The sequence below is a fragment of the Musca domestica genome, unplaced genomic scaffold (assembly GCF_030504385.1).
Source record: "Musca domestica strain aabys unplaced genomic scaffold, Musca_domestica.polishedcontigs.V.1.1 1, whole genome shotgun sequence".
NCBI classification, from domain to species: domain Eukaryota; kingdom Metazoa; phylum Arthropoda; class Insecta; order Diptera; family Muscidae; genus Musca; species Musca domestica.
The window spans coordinates 10,158,087-10,179,550 of NW_026712114.1; the positions used below are offsets into that span (position 1 = coordinate 10,158,087).

Below are 21,464 nucleotides of genomic sequence, written 5' to 3' on the forward strand. Positions count from 1 at the left end.
TGAGAGAGTTTGCAAACGGCAAACAAACTCACTTGATTTGTTGCACATACACACTCGCGCACTCATTCATTCGCGGAGAACTATTGATATTTAATTGCTTTTTTAACCATTTTGCCACACGAATTTTTGGAAATAAATAGAAAATGTATTATTTTAATTTGACATTTAACTCATTTTCAGCAATTTTTTTATATTTTCCTTATTAATTTACCACATTTTACGAGAACACTATGCAACACAACCGAACCAAATGAAACCGACGCGAGAACTAAATGAAATGGGCGCAAATTTCTTAAGTCGATGACAGTTATGAGAGAGAAGAGTTGTTTAATTTGATTTTTGCATTGACATTGGTCGTTTGCAGGTGCATCTTAGTTTTAAACGCATGTTTGGGTAATCTATGCGCATTCATTTAATGGGATGTTTTTTAATATAATATTAAATAGGTAATTTTAGGAACATGACATTTTATTCATGACTTTATTATTGTAGGTATTTATCTACAAAATATGTTTGGAGTAATATCTTGGTAAAAAATCTTTTTAACTTTCTTATTCTTATTTTATCTAAATAATTGGGTAAATAAGAGATCATATAGGGTAGCATCGCAAATGATCAAGAGGCCTTTATCTACAAAATATGTTTAGAATAATATCTTGGTAAAATATCTTTTAAACTTTCTTATTCCTATTTTATCTAAATAATTGGGTAAATAATAGATCATATAGGGTAAGTGTACCATGATTTTTAGGATTTTCGTACCATTCTGAATGGATTTTCAGAATTGAAATTTTGTTTAGTTTTAGAGGGCTCGTTTTTCTCAAAGAGTTCGTGAATAGTAATACACAGCTCATGTCTGATTTGAAAGATAATAAGTTTTATCCTTTCGCTGAACGACTTCTGTTGTGCATAGGCTTGAATAACGCTGGGAAATATTACGATATTTCTTTGAAAATCATGGCTGTGTACTGCGGATTTTGAAAGCAGAGAAGCAAAATGTAGAAATTAAAAAAATTGTCCTAATTTAGCTTTTTCCGATTGCCACATTCATATTTTATTCTATTATTCATTTTTTAGTTTCAAAGTGCAGCAAAATAAGAATAAGTTCAGGCAATGTTAAAATTAAAATTGTTTGAACATTTACATGCCCGACGCATTTCGGTAACAGTTATAAAAATACGTCCGACATAAGTAGTGGTATAAGATATTGTTCTTTCAAAAACATTCTTCCAAATAATTCAAATAAAGGACAACATTAAATGTGGGTCGATAATAAAGTCGTTCCTTCCTTTTTAATTGTAAGACTTCTTATGAAGATAAATGTAAAAACTTTTGTAGAAAACTAGTAAAAATAATAGAAATAAATGACAACCCTTTAAAACTCACATATGAGCCTATCGGAAGTGGTAAATCGAACTGCTATAATTTTGCAGTTACTGTCTAACAAAAAATAACGTCAGTTTTAAAGCGTCACCTAAAAGTCGACGTAGCGTACCCAAATATTCAATCTTCCCGTCATGATAAAAATTCCCATATTTTAAAGCCTACCAACCAAATAACCTTGTAACTTTGAAATTTTGTACGCTCGACGTATTTAAATGGTAAAATAATAAAGGTAAAGTCATTTCAAAAAAGCATTCCCATCTCTGTAATTCATGATTTATGAAAATACAATGGATTTAAATGATACAATGGACAATGAGATATTGTCAAATTTGATGACTTTACCTTCTTAATTCTACGGTGCGTATTTAGTTAACATTCATATTAATACATGTGTTTTACTTGTGTGATGAAAAACGTCAAATTTTAGGTAACTTAATTTTCGGGTAGGTAACAATTTACGAGTAAAATCTTTTCACAAATAGTAAAAGTTGTAAAATCTTGCAGGCAAAGAAACAAAGTTAATATTTCTATATTATTTACGTACATTATTTTTTTTATTATTTATTACTTAATTACCTCCTTACATATTATTTTATTACTTTTTATTTTTATTATTATTTAATTAAGTCTTTATTTATCCATTTTTCAATTTAATTGTTCGTTCATTTATTTATTCCTATTCTACTATTCCTTAATTTCACTTACATGTTAACGTCCGTTAAAGGTAAAGGTGCACCGTATATGTGACAATTGAAGTGTCTCTCATTTCTCATCAAATTTTGCGACACTCAACGGAGTTTGTTATTTAACTTTATTTTGATCGGTTGTGTATTGTGGAATTCGTATAAAGTTTTGCAAATAAAAAAGAAAAGAATTAGATATTTAGTGCAAAAGTTGTTCAATATGCATATGAAATCAAGTGCATTCGATTATGTGTCTATTGATGTGTCGCAAAAAAAAGTTTTATGAAAAAACAAAATGGGAGAGGAGAAATTTCAACATTTAAACGAAAGAAAAGGGAAAAAATAGGAAAAAGGCGCAATCAGCCTTAAAATCGTGTGCATTTGATTCTAACAAACTACAACACATTTGAAATCGTTATAAAACATAAATGATTCTTCATATCCGTTCCATATTCCAGCGTTATTCTTTGAGTTCTAAAAAGCTCTGCTGCTGCAGACGTTTTCTGTTAAATGTTGCCATTTTCAATTTCCTTCGTTGAAATAATATTCTGAATATGCTGTTTGAAAGCTTAAAGCTTTTTGTTAACAGAAAAGCGTTTTATTAATAGAACATGGAATTTGTTTGAATCGCAAAAACGGGTATTTCGAAAATAATTTTTGTTAATAACCAAAAATAATGTGGCTTCACATTATATTCAAAAAATGTTAAAAATACCTAAATTGTTGTTGTTGCCTTGTTGTATAAAACAATGTGGCATTAGAATTTAATTTGTCATTGCTGTTAGTGGATGTTTTATGTTTCCGATGAACTTGTATGTACACTTAGTCGAAGTGGCAACAACTGCCCGGCTAGCTCAGTCGGTAGAGCATGAGACTCTTAATCTCAGGGTCGTGGGTTCGAGCCCCACGTTGGGCGCAAGTAACTTTTTTAATTATTCATTTATTTTTTTAATTTGATTAAAAATATTCTTATACATTTAAAAAATTTAATCTCGCAGAACCTGCTTGATATAAAAAGATTACTACAATAACTGATCTTCCCTTTGTGATATCGGAAGAATTTGTAACATTTAGTTTAATACTAATTTGCAGATTCTTGAACACAATCAATGTAATTTGGATTTATTGACAGAAAAATAAGGCATATGAAAGGCCACGACAATTAAATAAAGCCCCAGGAATGAATTCATTAGAATTGTACTCCACCGACCACATTTTGACCTCAGAATTGTCTCCAGTCCTGTTGTTTACTTACCCACAGAACTCCAAAAAATCTCGTTTTAGACTGTGGTAAAAATTTTCCAACTCCCAGGTCCTTATGTTTTTGTTGTTGTATCTTGTTGCATAACTTACGGCTAAAAATTAGCCATCAACACTACCCTTTGAGCTAAAACTAAACCAAATTAAAAAATTCAACAAATTTACAATGCCAATACAATATTTGCCCAAAGTTCCGCCGCAGCTTTGTTAATTGTTTTGTCTAGCTAAAACTTCTTTATTCCTGGCACAATATAACCCTGTAGAAAGCTTCTATGGTTTATTATAAAAAACCCAAAAAATAGTTTTCATTAAAAATATATTAATTCAAATTTATTTTATTATCGTAGAGTACGTGCTTATGGTCCAGGTATTGAACCCATTGGTCCAGTTGTGGGAGCTCCAGCCAATTTCACTGTGGAAACTTTCTCAGCAGGCAAAGGTAAGTTTGTCATTTATGAAAATTAAAATGTGCTTAAATTAATTTTTCTTTGCTTCCCCCCTTGCCTAGGCCAAGTCGATGTTGAGGTCATCTCCCCCGATGGTTTGGTGGAAAAAGCCGATGTCCGTTTCAACAATGACAAAAACCTCACCTATTCCATTTCGTATGTACCCAAAATGGAAGGTGAACACAAGGTGATTGTAAAATTCTCTGGACGTGACATACCCAAGAGTCCCTTCCCCGTTAAGGTTGAGGGTCATGCCGGTGATGCCTCTAAGGTTAAGGTCACTGGACCCGGTATCCAACCCAGTGGTGTGGTGATTAGCAAACCCACCTTCTTTGACATCCTTACCCACGATGCTGGTCGTGGTGTCCCTGAGGTCATTATCATTGATCCAGCCAATCACAAAACCTCTGTGGCCGCCAAGGTTAGACAATTGGAAAATGATGTCTGGCGCTGTGAATATGTTTCGGCCTTGCAAGGTTTACATTCGGTCAATGTTTTCTATGCCGGTACACCCATACCCAACAGTCCGTTCCCAGTGAAAATTGCCCCACTGTCGGATGCCAAACGTGTTAGAGCCTCCGGCAGAGGTCTACAACCGAATGGTGTACGTGTAGGCGATGATGCTGATTTCAAAATCTACACTGAAGGTGCTGGTGAAGGTTTGCCCGAGGTTAGAATTGTCGGCCCCGGTGGTATGAATGAAAATGTGGCCATGACCAAATTGGATGCCCACACCTATGAGTGCCATTATTACCCCAACAAAGAGGGTAGATATGTTGCTGTCGTTACATTTGCCGGCCAAGAGATCAATAAGTCACCGTTTGAGGTTAAGGTCGGCCCCAAGAAGGAGTCCAATATTGTAGCCTTTGGCCCTGGTTTGGTGGGCGGTGTTGTTGGCTATCCGGCTGCCTTTGTGGTTGAAACCAATGGTGAAACTGGTGCTTTAGGATTTACAGTAGCTGGTCCTTCTCAGGCTGAGATAGAATGTCACGATAATGGTGATGGTTCCGCTTTGGTCAAATATCATCCAACGGCTCCCGGTGAATATGCTGTGCATATTTTGTGCGACAATGAAGATATACCCAAATCGCCATATATTACACAAATCCTACCCAAAACCGATTACCATCCGGAAAAGGTAAAGGCCTGGGGTCCTGGTTTGGAAAAGAATGGTGTTTCGATAAACGAACCCACAAGTTTTACTGTTGATGCCACCCAGGGTGGTCCAGCACCCTTGGATGTTATTGTTGAAGATATCTATGGCAAGAGATTGCCGGTGGATGTTAAAAATCAACCAGATGGTACTAAATTGTGTACATACACACCAGTGTCGGGAACACCACATACCGTGGAGGGTAAGAAAAAGAAGAAGTCTAATTTTCAATTCCTTAACTCATGTGTGTTTTGTTTTCAGTTAACTTTGGTGGTGTAGCTTCAGCCAATTCTCCCCACCGCGTCTATGTTGGCTTGCCTGTTGATGCCAACAAGGTCCAGGCCTTTGGCCCCTGGTTCCAACCCGGTGTCCATCCCAATTCCCCCACCCATTTCAATGTTGATTGCCGTGATGCTGGTGAGGCTGAATTGAAGGTGAAAATTGTCCATGAAGAAACCAAAGTGGAAATCCCCTGCCGCATTATCGACAATGAAGATCAAACCTATTCCGTTGAAGTTATACCCCCCACCAAGGGTGCCTATACCACAACCATGACATACGGCGGTCAACCTGTGCCATTGGGCCAGAAAGTAATGGTTGAACAACAAATCGATGTGTCCAAGATCAAAGTTGATGGCTTAGAACCAAGTAAGTATTTTAAGAGACCCATTCATACACACATCCACAAAATACCATTCATCACATATATACATGTAAAAATCCAATTGGAACTTCCTTTCCGTGGAGGTTCTAAGAACTCTTAGAAACCCTATAACAAACTACAAACAAAAAGAAATGTTCATCATCTAAGACCAAAAACTTTCGTTACAAACTCATTTACCAACAAGCTGCACCATTAAATAGTCTCCAGCAGTTTCGCATTATTACCCATGGCCTGCCGAAGGCCGATTTGGCGGTAACCATAACCAGTCCCTCTGGCAGCCGGGTTAAGGCCCATGTCATACCCACAGCAGAGGGTTTCCTTGTGAACTTCACGCCCACCCAACTGGGTGAATATTTGTTGAGTATATGCTTTGGCGGCACACCCATTACGCCAAGACCATTCCGTTTGCAATGTCTGAGTGGCAGTGATTCGAATAAGGTGCGAGCCTTTGGTCCGGGACTGGAGAAAGGTTTGGTGGGACAACCAGCTGAGTTTATGATCGACACACGTGGAGCGGGCCAAGGTGGGCTGGGTGTCACCGTAGAGGGGCCCTGTGAAGCAGCCATTAACTGCCGCGACAACGGAGATGGCACATGCAATGTGGCCTATTTGCCCACCGAAGCCGGAGACTATACTGTAAATATAACATTTAATGAACGTCACATAAATGGATCACCATTCCAACCGATTATATTTCCCTTGCCGAATCTCAGCAATACACGTGTTAGTGGTATCGGCATACAGCCACATGGTAGGCTATAATGGCAACCCAAATTCGTTGTTAATTGTTTTGTTCCGTTTTGCGCTGTTGCTGTGATGCTGCAAGCCGATTCCATTATCGAAAACCTAAAATGAAACAGAGTAAAAAAGAAAAGTAAAATGCTTTAAAGGAGAAAGAAATAAAAAGAAGAAAAGAAAGCAAGCAAAGCCAGTACAAACATGATTAACTCCAATTAAGCCAAAGCATGTAACCAAAGCCAAAGCGCTCAGCCAACCAGCTAGCTAGCTAATTACCCAGCCAACGCTTTTTTTTGTTTTTTTAAAAACATCCCAAAACAACATTAATGCATGCCCTATTTTAATTGTTTAATTATATATAATATATTTTATAGACTATTTCTTGATACTGATTTTGTTTTAAAAAGTTTTTAAACCGAAATTTTCCACAAAGATCTTCCTTATTTTCAAAATTAATTTCAAATAATTTAAGAACTTTTCACCTTTCTCAGGTGTTCTTCGAAGCATATCGGTTGTAATTCGAAACTTTTCGCTTTAAAACATAGAACTTTTAATTAAAAATTGAAAATTTTGACAACAAATTAACTAATACGAATTTTAAATGGATTTACAAAATTTATTTTTTAACAAAAATAAAATTCTCGAAATACAATTGAAATTTTACGAATTACAAATGGGTTTCTCGATTAACATCTGAAACTAAAATGAAACAGAATCTGAACCAGACTCTTATTGTTAAAAAGCTCCCCATATTCAGACGTCTTCGGATTTCCTTATTTTTGTTGTTGTCCTTTCACAAAGTAAATGTTGTAACCGTTTACTGTTTTTTACATCCAACTTTTTAACCCATTTATACCTTTGTTGTTTTTCAATTTATTTAAAATATTTCTAATAAAAATTCTCACCTTCCCTCTCCCTCTCCCCACTAGGTGTCATCATGAATGAAAAAACCGATTTTATGGTGGATATGAGTAAGGTGGGTGCCAACATTGATTCCAAGAAGCTCTCATGCTCTGTCTTCGATCCCAAGGGCCAAATGTTGCCCAGTGAAATATTGCCTGGACCAACAAATGATGTCTTCCGCATCATGTACACACCCTTCGAAGCTGGCCGTCATACCATTGAGCTGTTATACGATAACATTCCCGTGCCAGGTTCACCATTTGTGGTGAATGTCAAGAGCGGTTGTGATCCAAGCCGTTGCAAGGCCTATGGCCCAGGTTTGAAGAGAGGTTTCGTAAATGAAAAGAACAAATTTGTCATCGAAACAAAAGGTGCCGGCAAGGGTGGTCTTTCGCTGGCCATTGAAGGACCCTCTGAGGCTAAATTGACATGCATCGATAATCGTGATGGTAGCTGTGATGTGGACTACTTGGCCACCGAAGTGGGTGAATATGATATTTCAATACGTTTTGCCGATAAGCACATACCCGGCTCCCCATTCACTGTCTATGTGGAAGAACGTTCGGATCCCTCGAAAGTTAAGGTATACGGCCCTGGCATTGAACATGGCGAAGTACGTGAGGGTGTACCCACCCACTTCTTTATTGATGTACAAGATGCCGGTCCCGGTCGCATTGCTGTGAAAATCCAGAATTCCGAAGGCAAACCCATTGAAGATTTGCGCGTAGAAGAGAAGGGTGATGGTATCTATTGCGTCCATTATTCTCCACCCAAGGAGGGTTCCGTTTTGACATGTACCATTACATTTGCCGATACTGAAGTGCCATGCAGGTAAGTGGAGAATTCAAATTGGAACATTTAACGTTTTCTTTGCTCTGTTTTGAGTCCCAAATGTGTGTCGAGTTAGTCTGTTGTTGAGTTGTTCAATAACGTTGATCGTGAATAGCTTTGTTCAGTTTATTTTGTTTGGACTTTTTAAAATCTATTCACTGCAAAGAACCGTGGGAAGAGTTTCATCAATAAATGAAGAGTTGAAAGAACATCATTCCGACCGTTGACTATCCAGAGTGATTTTTTAAGGCTATATGAAAGTTAAAGCAAGTAAAAAAACAACAAAAACGTGGACCTATACATACAATGTTTGGCCAACGGAGCTAAAACCCATTATGACCCACAAATACCAATTTCTAGACAAATTCGAGAAAAAATGTGTCAAAAATCATCAAAATATGACCCACAAATATTAGTTTTTCAAGATAGAGGGTATAAGATTATACAAAAAATTAAAAAAAAAAAATGATAAAATCTTTATTTGAATTCATTGTAGGACCCACATTATTTATTTCTTAAAGTTTATTTCATGCAAATGTTGACCACAACTATACTCTTTCCTCGCCTCTCAATAAGTCTATTGTAACGCGTGCATGTACACAATATTAAAACGGCTTCCCTTTCGATATTTTATATTATTCATGAGACACCCAACTTATTTTTTTTTTACTCCCGAACCGGCCTTCGTATTTTCTCTTGTTGGTTTTTTTTAATAAGCTTTCAAATGATACGCATATTGTATTTTAGGGTGGGTAGAACCAGATTTTGTATCCGAACTTTTGCGCCGAAAAATGTTTTCCATCAAAAAAAAAAAAAAATACTTTGGCGTAAACAGGTTAAAAATACCTACATGTGATAAAAATGTCAAGGCAATCCGAGAATAGCCCTAAATTTCAAAATAAGCTAAGCTTTTTGAAATTGTGTTCACTGAAGAGAACCACAGAACTAGTTCAATAACACAGCGTTCAGTTTCATTTATTGGATTTACTCGAAAGAAATTCAGTCCCGCCAAGGGCATTTGATTAGTATGTAATGTGGCGTTTCCACTGCACTTGATTCGCTCTCTATTCGTTGTTTGACCCTTAACTATGAAAAAACTACCTAATTCTTCACACAAAATTTACTGAGCGAACACTCATATTTGTACGTTGTTCAAATCAAATCACTCTCAGAACAACGAAAAAATATGTCCCATCCCTAACAAATGAGAGCATTTATCGAAAAAATAAATTATGACATTTAAAAATTAAAAATAGAAAAATTTGATGAAATTTTAAAAATTTTTGGGAAGACTGAAAATTATGAATGAAAACTACAATGTTGAATGGCGTATGTACATTCAAACGAAAGTAAATTTTGTTTTCTCTCTCATTCGAGGTACGCATTTTGTACACGAGTTAAAATTTCAACAGAAAACGCAAACAAAAGAGGCAACATTTTCAAAATGTTTCTATCGGCAGAAAAAATGTTTGACAAGTGTCTCTCCAGCAGAAATTAAAAATGGAAAAACACAAAAATGTGTTCAAAATGTCAACATTTACACAAAAAGTTGAAATCGTGAATGAAAATTGTAAAATTAATGATATAATAAATCTTTGGGAGGAAAACAATAATTTCTTTTATTCATATTAGTGAGAATTTCATGTATTTTCGAAATAAATTCCCATTAAAATCAACAAACAAAATTTTTGAAAAAAGGAATTATTTTACTATGAATTACGAATCGTGCCGTATGAACGGGTTAATTCGTGTACTTAATTCTGAGAGCGAACAACGTTGTTCGGTTTCCAATGGAAACATGCTATAACATTGGAGATAATGGAGTTAAAAAGGCACCGTCGATATAGGAATCGATGTAAAACAGAGCCTGCAGCGCCTCAAGTTGTAATCAATACAATGAATTGCAAAAGATATGTTCGAAGATGAAGGATTTGTATTCAAATTGCAGCAGTCTGTTATGCACAAGTCTACGTCTCCACAACTTACTTCTAGTGGCCCATTTATGCCTATTGAGAACGTGTCACCAGGCTACAACCTGTAAGTGCGTTCTTACTTTGGTTCATACAATTTGGAACTCCTCACCAGGATTGGTATAATAAACCAACCATTCGATTTCATAGCATCAAAATGATGGATAAACATTTCCGCAACATTAGCTGCCGATGGTCATAGACATTCTTAAGAAAGTAGGATAGAAGACCCACATTTGAAAGAATTTCACGGAACATCCCAATTAATCTCTAACACATCACTGCTGCCGACTAAAAACTCGAGTTTGTCGATAGGCTCCCTCAAAAATAGCATCATACCTATTTTTGAGGGAGCCTCTGCCGAATATAGATGCAGCCGCCAGCAAAGATGAGGGTGGAATAGAATTGAGGAGCAGCTAAGATTTATAATGTTCTTTGTTTCTAAGGGCAGGCAAAATGCGCATCTATTTGAGTGGAATAAGTTGGACAAATTTAATGGAGCTTTATGTTGTTTGGATAATATCTAGAATAGGAACAAATGTTTTCAATATTTGGAAAACTCAAACTTGTCGTCAGGCACCCTTAGTAATGGACGTTATCACCATAGCGCTGCCGAAAAGATGCAGCTGCCAACCGATGTGAGGGTGGAGTATAGTTGTGGTGTATCTCACATATATAGGTTTGTTGTGTTCATAAGGACGGGGTCACGGATAAATCCGAATAAAACTAATTTAATGGGGTTCATCTTGAAAAGGAAAGATAATAATAAATTGCTAAGACCCAAAATTTGAAGAGGAAACAACGTGAAGTTATTTTAAAATTTATATATTTTTATTATTCGTATTTATTTTAATTTCTCTTTTAATATTTTGCAGTCCCTTCGTTATGACCGTATTCCCCAAGTCCGAACCCCACAAGGTCAAAATCAAGGGCGTCAATGACAAGAAGAAAACACCTGCCTCCCGTCCAGCTGAATTTGAAGTTGATACGAAAAAGGCTGGACAAGCCGACATTGATGTTGACATTAAAAATCCCAAGGGTAAGGCTGTCAAGCCTCGTCTGCAAGAAATCAATGAAGGTACCTATGTTGTGTCCTTTGTACCCGATGAATGTGGCACCTATATGGTTAGCATTAAATATGGTGGTCAAGAGATTGAGGGATCACCCTTCAAATTGGAAGCCTTCCAAACGGGTGAAGCCAAAAAGTGTAAACTTGTCGAAGAGGCACCCAAAATTCAACCCTCTGGCAGTAAGAGTCATTTAACTGTGGATGCCCGTGAGGCTGGCGATGGTGCTGTGACCTGTAAGATTGCCTCTAAAACAGGAAAGTAAGTTGACATTTTTATAAATTGCTCCAATCCAGAATCTGAAAGAATTTAAAAATGTTACCACGATTTTTACTTTATGATGTGGAAAAAATTGCAAAACAAATAGATTCTTGCAGATTCTGAAACAGATCAATTGTATGTGGTATTTCTTTATTAATTTATTTTCTTGTGTTTGTGCATTTAATTTTTAGGGAAATTGTGGACATTGATGTTATTGAAAAGGATGGCTTCTTTGATATCTTCTATGCCTTGAATGATCCCGGAGATTATGATATTAATGTGAAATTTGGTGGTAAAGACATACCAAATGGTAGCTTCTCCATTAAGGTAGTTTGATTATGAAAGCCATTTAAATTATTTAAGAATATTTTATCTCCACATTTTTAAGCCATGCCAAAGTTGAAGCTACATATCTATTATCTAGTCTATGCCTAGTGAATATAGAAGGTCCTTTAGTAACAAGAAAAAAAAAAAAAACAATTAAATTAGCAATTATTGAACAAATATTAAGCTATTTTATTATTAAATACCAACAATGAAAACAAATGTCAATATCAAACACAATTTCACAAACAGTTTAAATTTAAAATTTTGAATTTAATTTTTTAAAATTAGTTTTAGCCTCAAGTTATTCTTTTACATACATACGTTTTCAACAAATTTTGTTTTGAAATAAAATAAAGCAACAAAAAGAAAACAATACATTTACCACAATTGTATGACATTAGTAAACAATAAAAACAAGTTACTTTCCCCCCAAAAACAATGTGAGACAAACGAAACTTTTTACAAAACAATATTGTAAAACCAAACCAAACAAGATTCCAGTAAGATTCTTTTTTCAATATGCATGCCCTACTATATTTTTTACACAAACACAAAATATCACAATTGCTTAATTTTGTTCGCCCTTTTTGAAATTAATGCTTATTTTTTATATATATAAAAAATATAATTTATATTTTTTCCTTTTTTACAGAAAAAAATATTTCATAAGAAACTTAATTTTAATTTTAAGCTGTTTGTGTTTATTTTTGTGTTTTTAACATATTTCTTTTTTACAATTTTTGTTATTTATCCAATCCAATTGGTTTTTTTACACACAATGCCTAATCAATAATTGCTAATTTAGTTTTTTTATATAACCTTCTTAGAAAAAGTAGAAAGCTTTGGCAAAATAATGAAACAAAAGTACGTTCTTATTTTGCACTCTGCGCTTAAAATGTTTGTTTGAAATACCACCACAACGCAAATGCAATGCAGCGACAGCAGTAACAGCAGCAATATTAATTTTTAAACGCCTCGCCCTAATATGTTATTTTTTTCTACATCAAGTTAATAACCATTTTAGGTCGTAACTGGATATCAGGTAAGTGCGAAACTTTTTCAAATCTACTTTAATGATATGTTTCATGTGTTAAAAATAGGGACAAAATATTTCGAGTGGATTCTTTTAGAATTAGTTGAAGGAATTGGTGAATATAAAATTTCATGACTACACGACTGGGAATATTTTTCTATATACATAAAAAATCGTCCTTAGATTTAAAGGATTTTTGAATTCAGTGGTATAGGATTTTATTATGTAGGAGAAAATTCAAGTAAATATCTGAGAATTTTTCAATAAAAAATTTAATTTTTATACCCTCCACCACACATAGTATGGAGGGTATATTAAATTCGTCATTCCGTTTGTAACTAATCGAAATAATAATTTTAGACCCAACAAAGTATATATATTCTTGATCAGCGTAAAATTCTAAGGCGATTTAGCCCTGTCCATCTGTTGTAATGAGAGTCAAAACAAATAAAGATGGGAAGTTACAATTTTGCACAGATCTGTATTTTGTCAGCAGGCAGGTCAAACTCGAGGTCCACGATACCGTATAGACCCAATATAACTGCACAGTCGTATATTAGGGCCTTCAGACGGCCAATGAAACCGTCATACGCTGCCCGAAAATTGCTCTGCGGTATTTTGGTCCATTCCCGGCGTAGCGTGATCGACACATTGGTATTTTTTAGTGTCAACCTTGCTTTACAAAATACTCCAGACACAATAGTCCAACGGATTGGTATCCGGAGATTTTGGTGGCCTTTGTGTGCTGGAAACGAAGCGAGGAACCTCATTTTGTAACCATTCTTGGGTGGCGCGTGCTGAGTGCGATGGTGCTGAGTCCTGTTGGAATGTCCAAGGTCTGTAGCCAAAATGTTAACATGCCCAAGGCTTTTTTCCAGAATATTTTCGCGATAATACTCGGCATTTATTCTAATGCCACGGTCGATTAATACGAGCGGAGAGCGACCATCGGCTGTTATGGCGGCCCACACCATCACCATGGCCGGCGCTTGAGTTCTGGTGGCCAACCGAAGGTGCACATTTTCAGCTGACCTCTTTGGCATCATTAAGTTTGTTTACAAACTGCTGGACAACGAATGTTTTCTCATCGGAGAAAACGAAATTCGACAGTTCACCACTTTCGGCCAAGCGAAGCAACTCTTTAGCTCTTTTGAGTCTATTTCCTTTCAGTTGCGGTGTAGACTTTTTGGAATTTCAATGGCTTTATCCCGAGCTCATTTTTCAATATTTGCCGAATGGAATATTGCGATATGTTCAGCTCACGAGCCATTTTTCGGCCACTGCGACGCGGGTTTCAATCAAGTGGCTTCTTTACTCTTCGAACTATTTCTGCTGATGTTGCTGTTTTCTTCCGGTCACTTCTTTGACAAAAAAAAAAAAAAAATATTCACATTTAAGTGATGTTGTGCTCTAACGATAGCCACTTGTGGTTTTCCAGCCAAATATAAAGAAATCACACTATCACGCTTGAATTACATCACGAATAACTTTTTTTCTGGAAAATTCTCACCGAAATGATTTTGTACACTTGTAGACAATATAATGTGCTGTCACTGGAATAATTTTAACAGCTGTCGAGCGAGTGGCTTAGAAATGACAGCAGTCTGAAGTTGGTTGCAGTTTTTTATCTCACCCTGTATATACAATATAGGACGGACCACTACCTCAGGTACATTTCGGTTAAGGGTCAAAATTTTGAAAAACCAAAACAATTATAAAATATGAATTAATCTTCCAAATATCTTAAAATTTCACACATCTCAATATTTTTCTTAACACAAGATCTCGTATAAAGATGGAATATATCGAACCACTTCTACTGGCACATCCCCCGCCACGGCTAAACATTTTGAGCTTTAACATAGCCCCACAATAAATAGTCGAAAGGGTTTAAATCTTTAAATCTATTTTTATAATAAAATGCAATGATTTTCAATTTGATGTCCGTTTTTAAACCAATTTGTGGTTAAATTTTAATTCCGTCTGAAACCACTGTCTCTTACCAACTGCAAATTTTCAATATGACATTTAGTTGTCGCAAAAACAATATAATTATTTGATATTTATTTAAGTATATCTATTGTTGGACACACCTACGTGAGCCATTATAGCTACATTTACACACACATATGCACTAGCCTTACAAATATGTCAACAACATCGTGGCAAATGTAACAATTTTGATGTGTATGCATTGTTTGCATGCCAGCAGACACATTATGATCTTTATACTAGATATGATCGCGATCTATTCTATAGTAATTCTAGATATAATACGATATTAATTTCATAAATTGGCCAAAGGCCAACAAACCCCATCTCGATATTGTTTTGTTTTTAGCATAGAATGAGATGAAAGAAATTTCCACAATCTCTTTCGACAAGTTTGTATGATGGTATGTATTTATGTATGTATGTAGGTAAATTTATTATACATTTCCTACAAATGTAGATTATATTTTGGTGACAGTGTCTAGGGGATAACAAAAACAATAATGCAAATGCAAATTACTCGTGTCGGCTGTGAAATTTGAAATATTTTAAATTTGAATAACTCACTTGCTGAGTGACAGTCGTAAATCCGTTGTCACCAATGTTGACATTGAAAGTGGTAAAATTTATTTATTTTATTCTTTATTGGGAACAATTATAAATGCAATGATTTGTGGGAAAATATAGAGATGCTGGAGAGTAGAATGTTGGTCAGAAAATACTTAAACATATGCTATAAAGATTTAGCATTGTCCAGTTTATCATTAGAGAAAATTGAGAATCTTAGGCGTAACTCATTGAGAGTAGCCAAAAATCAATTGAGGTATAGAACCAAGCCTATTATAGTTTCCATGAATTTGTATACCCTACACCATACATAATATGGAGAGTGTATTAAGTTCGTCATTCCGTTTGTAACTCATCGAAAAAATACTTGAAGACTTTCAGACAAAGTATATATTCTTGATCAGCGTAAAATTCTAAGACGATTTAGCCCTGTCCGTCCGTTCGCCTATTGTAATAACGCAAAACGAATAAACATAGGAAGCTAAAATTTTGCACAGATTGGTCTGTTGTCTGCATGCAGATCCAGTTCGAAGATGGACTATATCGGTTCACGATATCTTATTGCCCCTATATAACGGCACCCCGATATTCGGTATTTTGATAATTGTAGCCAAAATTTTCAATGAAATTGTCTGAAATTCCGGAAAAGGAGTTTCTTCTGAATACTGTACTACCTGTAAGAGTATTGTCTATATAGGTCCACGATATCGTATATCCCCCATATAAGGTTACCCCCCCCCCATTTTGGTTTTTGACGATTTTAGGACATTATTCGCCGGAGTTGTTTCAAATTTCGAATTTAGTATTCGTAATGGGTACTACAGCATATGACAAAAAATTGCGTATGCAAGCCCACGTCTTCGCATAGCCTCCATATATCAGTACCTCCTTGTATTCGGTATTTTGACGATTTTAGGTAAGATATCCACCAGAGTTGTTTCAAATTTCGTATTTAGAATTCGTATTGGGTACTACAGCCTATGACAAAAAATTTCGTATACAGGCCCACGTCTTCGTATAGCCCCCATATGACGGTACCTCCCGATACTCGATATTTTGATGATTTTTTGCGACATTATTCACCGGAATTGTAACAAATTTCGTATTTAAAGTTCGTAATGGGTACTACAGCCTGTGACAAAAAATTGCGTATGCAGGCTCACGTCATCGTATAGCCTCCATATAACGGTACCTCCCAATATTTGGTATTTTTATGATTTTTGCGACATTATTGACCGGAATTGTTTCAAATTTAGTATTTAGAATTCGTAATGGGTACTACAGCCTATGACAAAAAAATGCGTATGCAGGCCCACGACTTCGCTTAGCCTCCATATATCAGTACCTCCTTATATTCGGTATTTTGATGATTTTAGGTAAAATATTCACCGAAGTTGTTTCAGATTTCGTATTTAGAACTCGTAATGAGTACTACAGCCTATGACAAACAATTGCGTATTCATGACCACGTGTTCGTATAGCCTCCATTTGCGTCATTAATAACCGGAGTTGTTTCTAATTTCGCATTTAGAGTTCATAATGAGAATTACGGTCTATGCCAGAAAATTGTTTATGCATGTCCAGATCCAGATCGTGTAGGCCCCATATATCAGTTCCTCCCTATATTGATTGTTTGAAAATTCATATTTGAGGTTCCTAATAGGCACTACATCCTGTGCCAGAGAATTGTCTATGCAGGTCCAGGTCCCCGTATAGCCCCGATATAACGGTACCTATCTTTATTCGGGTTTTTTATGATTTTAATTACATTATTCACCGATTTTTTTCAAGTGTCAACAACTTTGCTCATTTTTTATTCTTTTATTCAAAATCACAGACCATGACATTCTTTACAGTAATGGATGTGTAGAAGAATATATTTGCCACCAAAACAATAAACATCTTCATTTAGGTTGTGGTTGTTGTTCTTGTTTTCAAAAACTTTAATGACTTGTGGGTACATCGAATGGACGCCTCACGCATTACTTCGCGTTGTCATCTGTCGTCGCATGTTTCCAATCACAAACAATTATAATAAAAATAAATGCAATTAAAACTTTGGCGATGATGGATCTCGTTGTGGTTTTTGCCAAATGGACACTAAGCTACAGGATATTTTGTGTCTACCGAAGAGAAGATAGTGGGAAGATGAACCTATATATCGTAACAGAGGCACAGTTCCATGGTCTTTATTATCCTTAAAAATCCTATAAAAATACACGATTATGGCCCTGATCAACTTAAAAAAATATTTTTTTTAATTCCCGATTTTGAGTTCTTGTAATAAATGAACAAAACAATCTACGATTTTGGACCTGACTATTCTAAAAAAAATATTTATAAAAAATAATAATAAATTATTTATAAAAATAATTCCTTATGCAAATTTAAAAAATCCAAAATTGATTTTTTCAAAATTGGTGAAAATTTGCGAAGAACATTAAAAAACTTTGAAAAAAAAAATCTATTAAGAAACACCCCATCTCTAAAGTTCTTGTAGAAAACAAATCAATTTTTTCTTGTTCGTTTTTTTTTGAGCAATTAATATTTTTCCCATAATGTCAATATTATTATTTTCTCAAATTGTTCTAAATACCAAGACAATGACTTTCCATAGACAAAAAACACAACACACTTCATCCAGTCAAATTTTCTGGATCAAAAGAATTCGGTCAAATGAAACATCTGTTGAGATATGTTATTGTATGTTTGTTTGTTTATCTTTGCTGAATTATATATATTTATGTTGTATCCCACCCGTCCATTAAACAATTAAATTAAAACCCACACCCACTTATGATATGATTTTTCCGGAAAAAAAAACAAACATTTGAAAGCAGACAAGAAAAGTCTATTAAACAATATTTGTGGGACAACAATAATTTAAAAAAAAATAGGGAGGCAGCATATATGTGTTTGTATATATTTTATTATTAATTAACACACTATTTTTGTGAATTATGTTTTTTAACACGATTAGACACCTACATATATTTGCATGAATGACCTTGATCTTGGTGTGCAGTGACATTGAGGAGAAAAAATAAATATAAATATTATATTTCTCTGAAAATAATTTTAAAATTGTGAAAACATATAAACAAGTTTATGAAATAATACTGATATTATTTTCAAATCCAGATGACTCTGAAATATAGAAGCAATTTTAAAAAATAATCGATTATGTTCTGATATTCCTTGAAAACCTTCAAAATATCTCCAATTAGAGTCTCGAGAATCCTTAGTATCCTTAAAAAAAAACTTGAAAAATCCACGATAATTTCCATGAGTATATTCTGGCAACATATATGACCTTAACATCCTTTGAAAAAACTTTAAAGAGTCCGCAATAAAGGCCTTGAGATAATCCTTTAGAAATTCTTGAAAGATATTTAAAAATACATGACTATTGTCCTGACTATTCTTTAAACAATTCTAATGGCTCTGGTGATCCTTAAAATTCTTATCAAAAATCTACGAACCTTGGGTATCCATAAATATATTTAAAAACATAGGACTATTGCCCTGAAAATACCTTAAAATACTCTGAGGGTTCTGAGTATATTCTAAAAAAATATTTATCAATTAAACGGCTCTGAGTATCCTAAAAAAATCTTTAAAATATGGTCCTAAATATTGCTAAAAGTTATTTTGCAAAATTAACAATTGTGGCCGTTATGAGTATTCTCCAAAAATACTTCAAAAAAAAACTATGATTTAAAAATTCTAAAAAATCATTCTTTTTAAAATCCACGATTATTGCCATGTGGATCCTTAAAAATTCTTCAAAAAACAAGATTATGACTCTGAGTATCCTTTAAAGTTCTAAAAAAAATCACGATTTTTGCCCTCAGTACCCTAAAAATTCTAAAAATGAGTTACATTCTAAAAATTATCCCCAAGTTCCTCTTTTTGTTTTCTAGAGGTCCAGTTTTTTCTGGAGAAGATGTGTATATTTATAAAAAATCCATTTTCACAAAAATCTGAATAAAATAATTCGAAGATATGTAAACTATATCGGTTTACCAAAGACGCATTTGTTATCCTGAATTTCGCTCTGATCACTGCATTTCCAAATTATATTTACTGGACATTCCAGGATTTTGATTTAGAGTAATATTTGTTTCCTTGGATGATAAGATTACACCATAAATTTGAATTATTTTCACTCTTAAAATGTTCTCTAAATCTATGGTCATAAGGATTCTTAGAAACCTTTTGATCCTTGCTCCCCGAACTCTTGAAATTTTAAGAGGTTCTATAAAAGATACTTTAAAAAACCCATAGTAATCCTTTATAAAAATTCTTTATCTCCTGGTAATCCTTTATAAAAATTCTTTGAAGATCTACAATTATCACCCTGATAATCGTTTTTAAAAATCCTTTATGAAAATTCTTTAAAAATCCACGATTATAGCCCTGATAATCCTTTATGAAAATTCTTTGAAAATCTACGATTCTCGTTCTGTTAGTCCTTTATAAAAAATCCTTTAAAAAATCCACGATTCTCGTCCTGTTAGTCCTTTATAAAAATTCTTTAAAAAATCCACGATTCTCGTCCTGTTAGTCCTTTATAAAAATTCTTTAAAAAATCCACGTTTCTCGTCCTGTTAGTCCTTTATAAAAATTCTTTAAAAAATCCACGATTCTCGTCCTGTTAGTCCTTTATAAAAATTCTTTAAAAATCCACGATTTTCGTCCTGTTAGTCCTTTATAAAAATTCTTTAAAAAATCCACGACTCTCGTCCTGTTAGTCCTTTATAAAAATCCTTTAAAAATCCACGATTTTCGTCCTGTTAGTCCTTTATAAAAATTCTTTAAAAAATCCACGATTCTCGTCCTGTTAGTCCTTTATAAAAATCCTTTAAAAATCCACGATTTTCGTCCTGTTAGTCCTTTATAAAAATTCTTTAAAAAATCCACGATTCTCGTCCTGTTAGTCCTTTATAAAAATTTCTTAAAAAATCCACGATTTTCGTCCTGTTAGTCCTTTATAAAAATTCTTTAAAAAATCCACGATTATGGTCTTGATAGTTCTTTAAAAAAAATCCAAGATTATAACACTAATAGTCCTCTACAAAATTTTCTCCTTCATAAAAATTCTTTAAAATCCACGAATTTGATCCTGATAGTCTTTTAGAAAAACTCCTTAAAAACTTCGCGATTTTAGCCATAAGTCCTTTAGAAAAATTATTTAAATAATCGGTGATTATGGCTCTCATAGTCCCCTATAAAAATTCTTTAAAAAATCCACGAATTTGGTCTTGTTAGTCCTTTATAAAAATTCTTTAAAAAATCCAATGTTATGCCCTTGATAGTTCCTTTTAAAAATTCTTTAAAAAATCCACGAATTTCGTCCTGTTAGTCATTAAGAAAAACTCTTTAAAAAATCCACTATTATGACTCTGATAGTGCTTTATATAAAAATCCTTGAATTTTGGCCTGATAGTGCTTTATATAAATTCTTAAAAAAAATCCACGATTATAGCCCTGATAGTCCTTTATAAAATTTCTCCTTTATAAGAATTCTTTTAAAAATCCATGAATTTTGATCTGATCCTTTAGAAAAAATCTTTAAAAACTTCGCCATTTTAGCCATATTAATCCTTTAGAAAAATTATTTAAATAATCAATGATTATGGCTCTTATAGGCTCTTATAAAAATTATTTGAAAACCCCACGAATTTGGTCCTGTAAAAATTCTTTAAAAAATCCAAAACTATGCCCCCTGATAGTCCCTTTTAAAAATTCTTAAAATAAATCCACGAATTTGGTCCTGTAAGTCATTGCGAAAAATTCTTTAAAAATCCTCGAATTTGGATCTGATATTGCTTTATATAAATTCTTTAAAAATCCAAGATTATGACCCTTTTTTACCCTTTCTAAATTTTTTTTCTACCACGATAACAGAATATAAACTATTTTAACATTTTGTATCGACCACAAATTTCAGTCTTGCGAAGCTGGCCTTAGGTAAAAATACTACCCCGGTCTTCTGACAGTCTCTTGAATTATTAGCAAGTTTTTGCAAGTTTTATGCTTTTTGGGATATTTTTGAATTTTCACATCAAAATATCATGAGCTCATCATGCCTTGAGAATAAACAAGATATTCAAGATCGAAGCCGAATGTCGTTAAAAATATTTATTTGTTTTATTATAGAAAAAATCGAATAAATTAAAC

General features: G+C 34.1%; 1 protein-coding gene, 1 long non-coding RNA gene and 1 other non-coding gene across 9 annotated transcripts in view; 2 read left to right on the forward strand and 1 right to left on the reverse strand.

Moving 5' to 3' along the window:
* LOC101894339 (filamin-A) overlaps positions 1-21,464 on the forward strand; it is a 152,233-nt gene that overhangs the window by 94,461 nt on the left and 36,308 nt on the right. For 5 of the 7 annotated variants that reach the window (XM_059118696.1, XM_059118674.1, XM_059118681.1 and 2 more), the window contains 7 exons: positions 3,677-3,768; positions 3,838-5,130; positions 5,190-5,576; positions 5,777-6,343; positions 7,260-8,064; positions 10,910-11,362; positions 11,554-11,689. In XM_059118696.1, coding sequence (XP_058974679.1) covers positions 3,677-3,768; positions 3,838-5,130; positions 5,190-5,576; positions 5,777-6,343; positions 7,260-8,064; positions 10,910-11,362; positions 11,554-11,689 — 3,733 coding nt within the window. The remainder of the gene's footprint in view (positions 1-3,676; positions 3,769-3,837; positions 5,131-5,189; positions 5,577-5,776; positions 6,344-7,259; positions 8,065-10,909; positions 11,363-11,553; positions 11,690-21,464) is intronic. The other 2 variants (XM_059118687.1, XM_059118692.1) reach the window with 1 other exon arrangement.
* TRNAK-CUU (transfer RNA lysine (anticodon CUU)) lies at positions 2,913-2,985 on the forward strand. The gene has a single exon. It is a non-coding gene; the product is annotated as a tRNA-Lys (tRNA).
* Positions 6,095-7,363, reverse strand: LOC131800876 (uncharacterized). The gene is made up of 3 exons (XR_009341617.1): positions 7,236-7,363; positions 6,278-6,438; positions 6,095-6,226 (listed from the first exon to the last, which is right to left on the reverse strand). It is a non-coding gene; the product is annotated as an uncharacterized LOC131800876 (long non-coding RNA).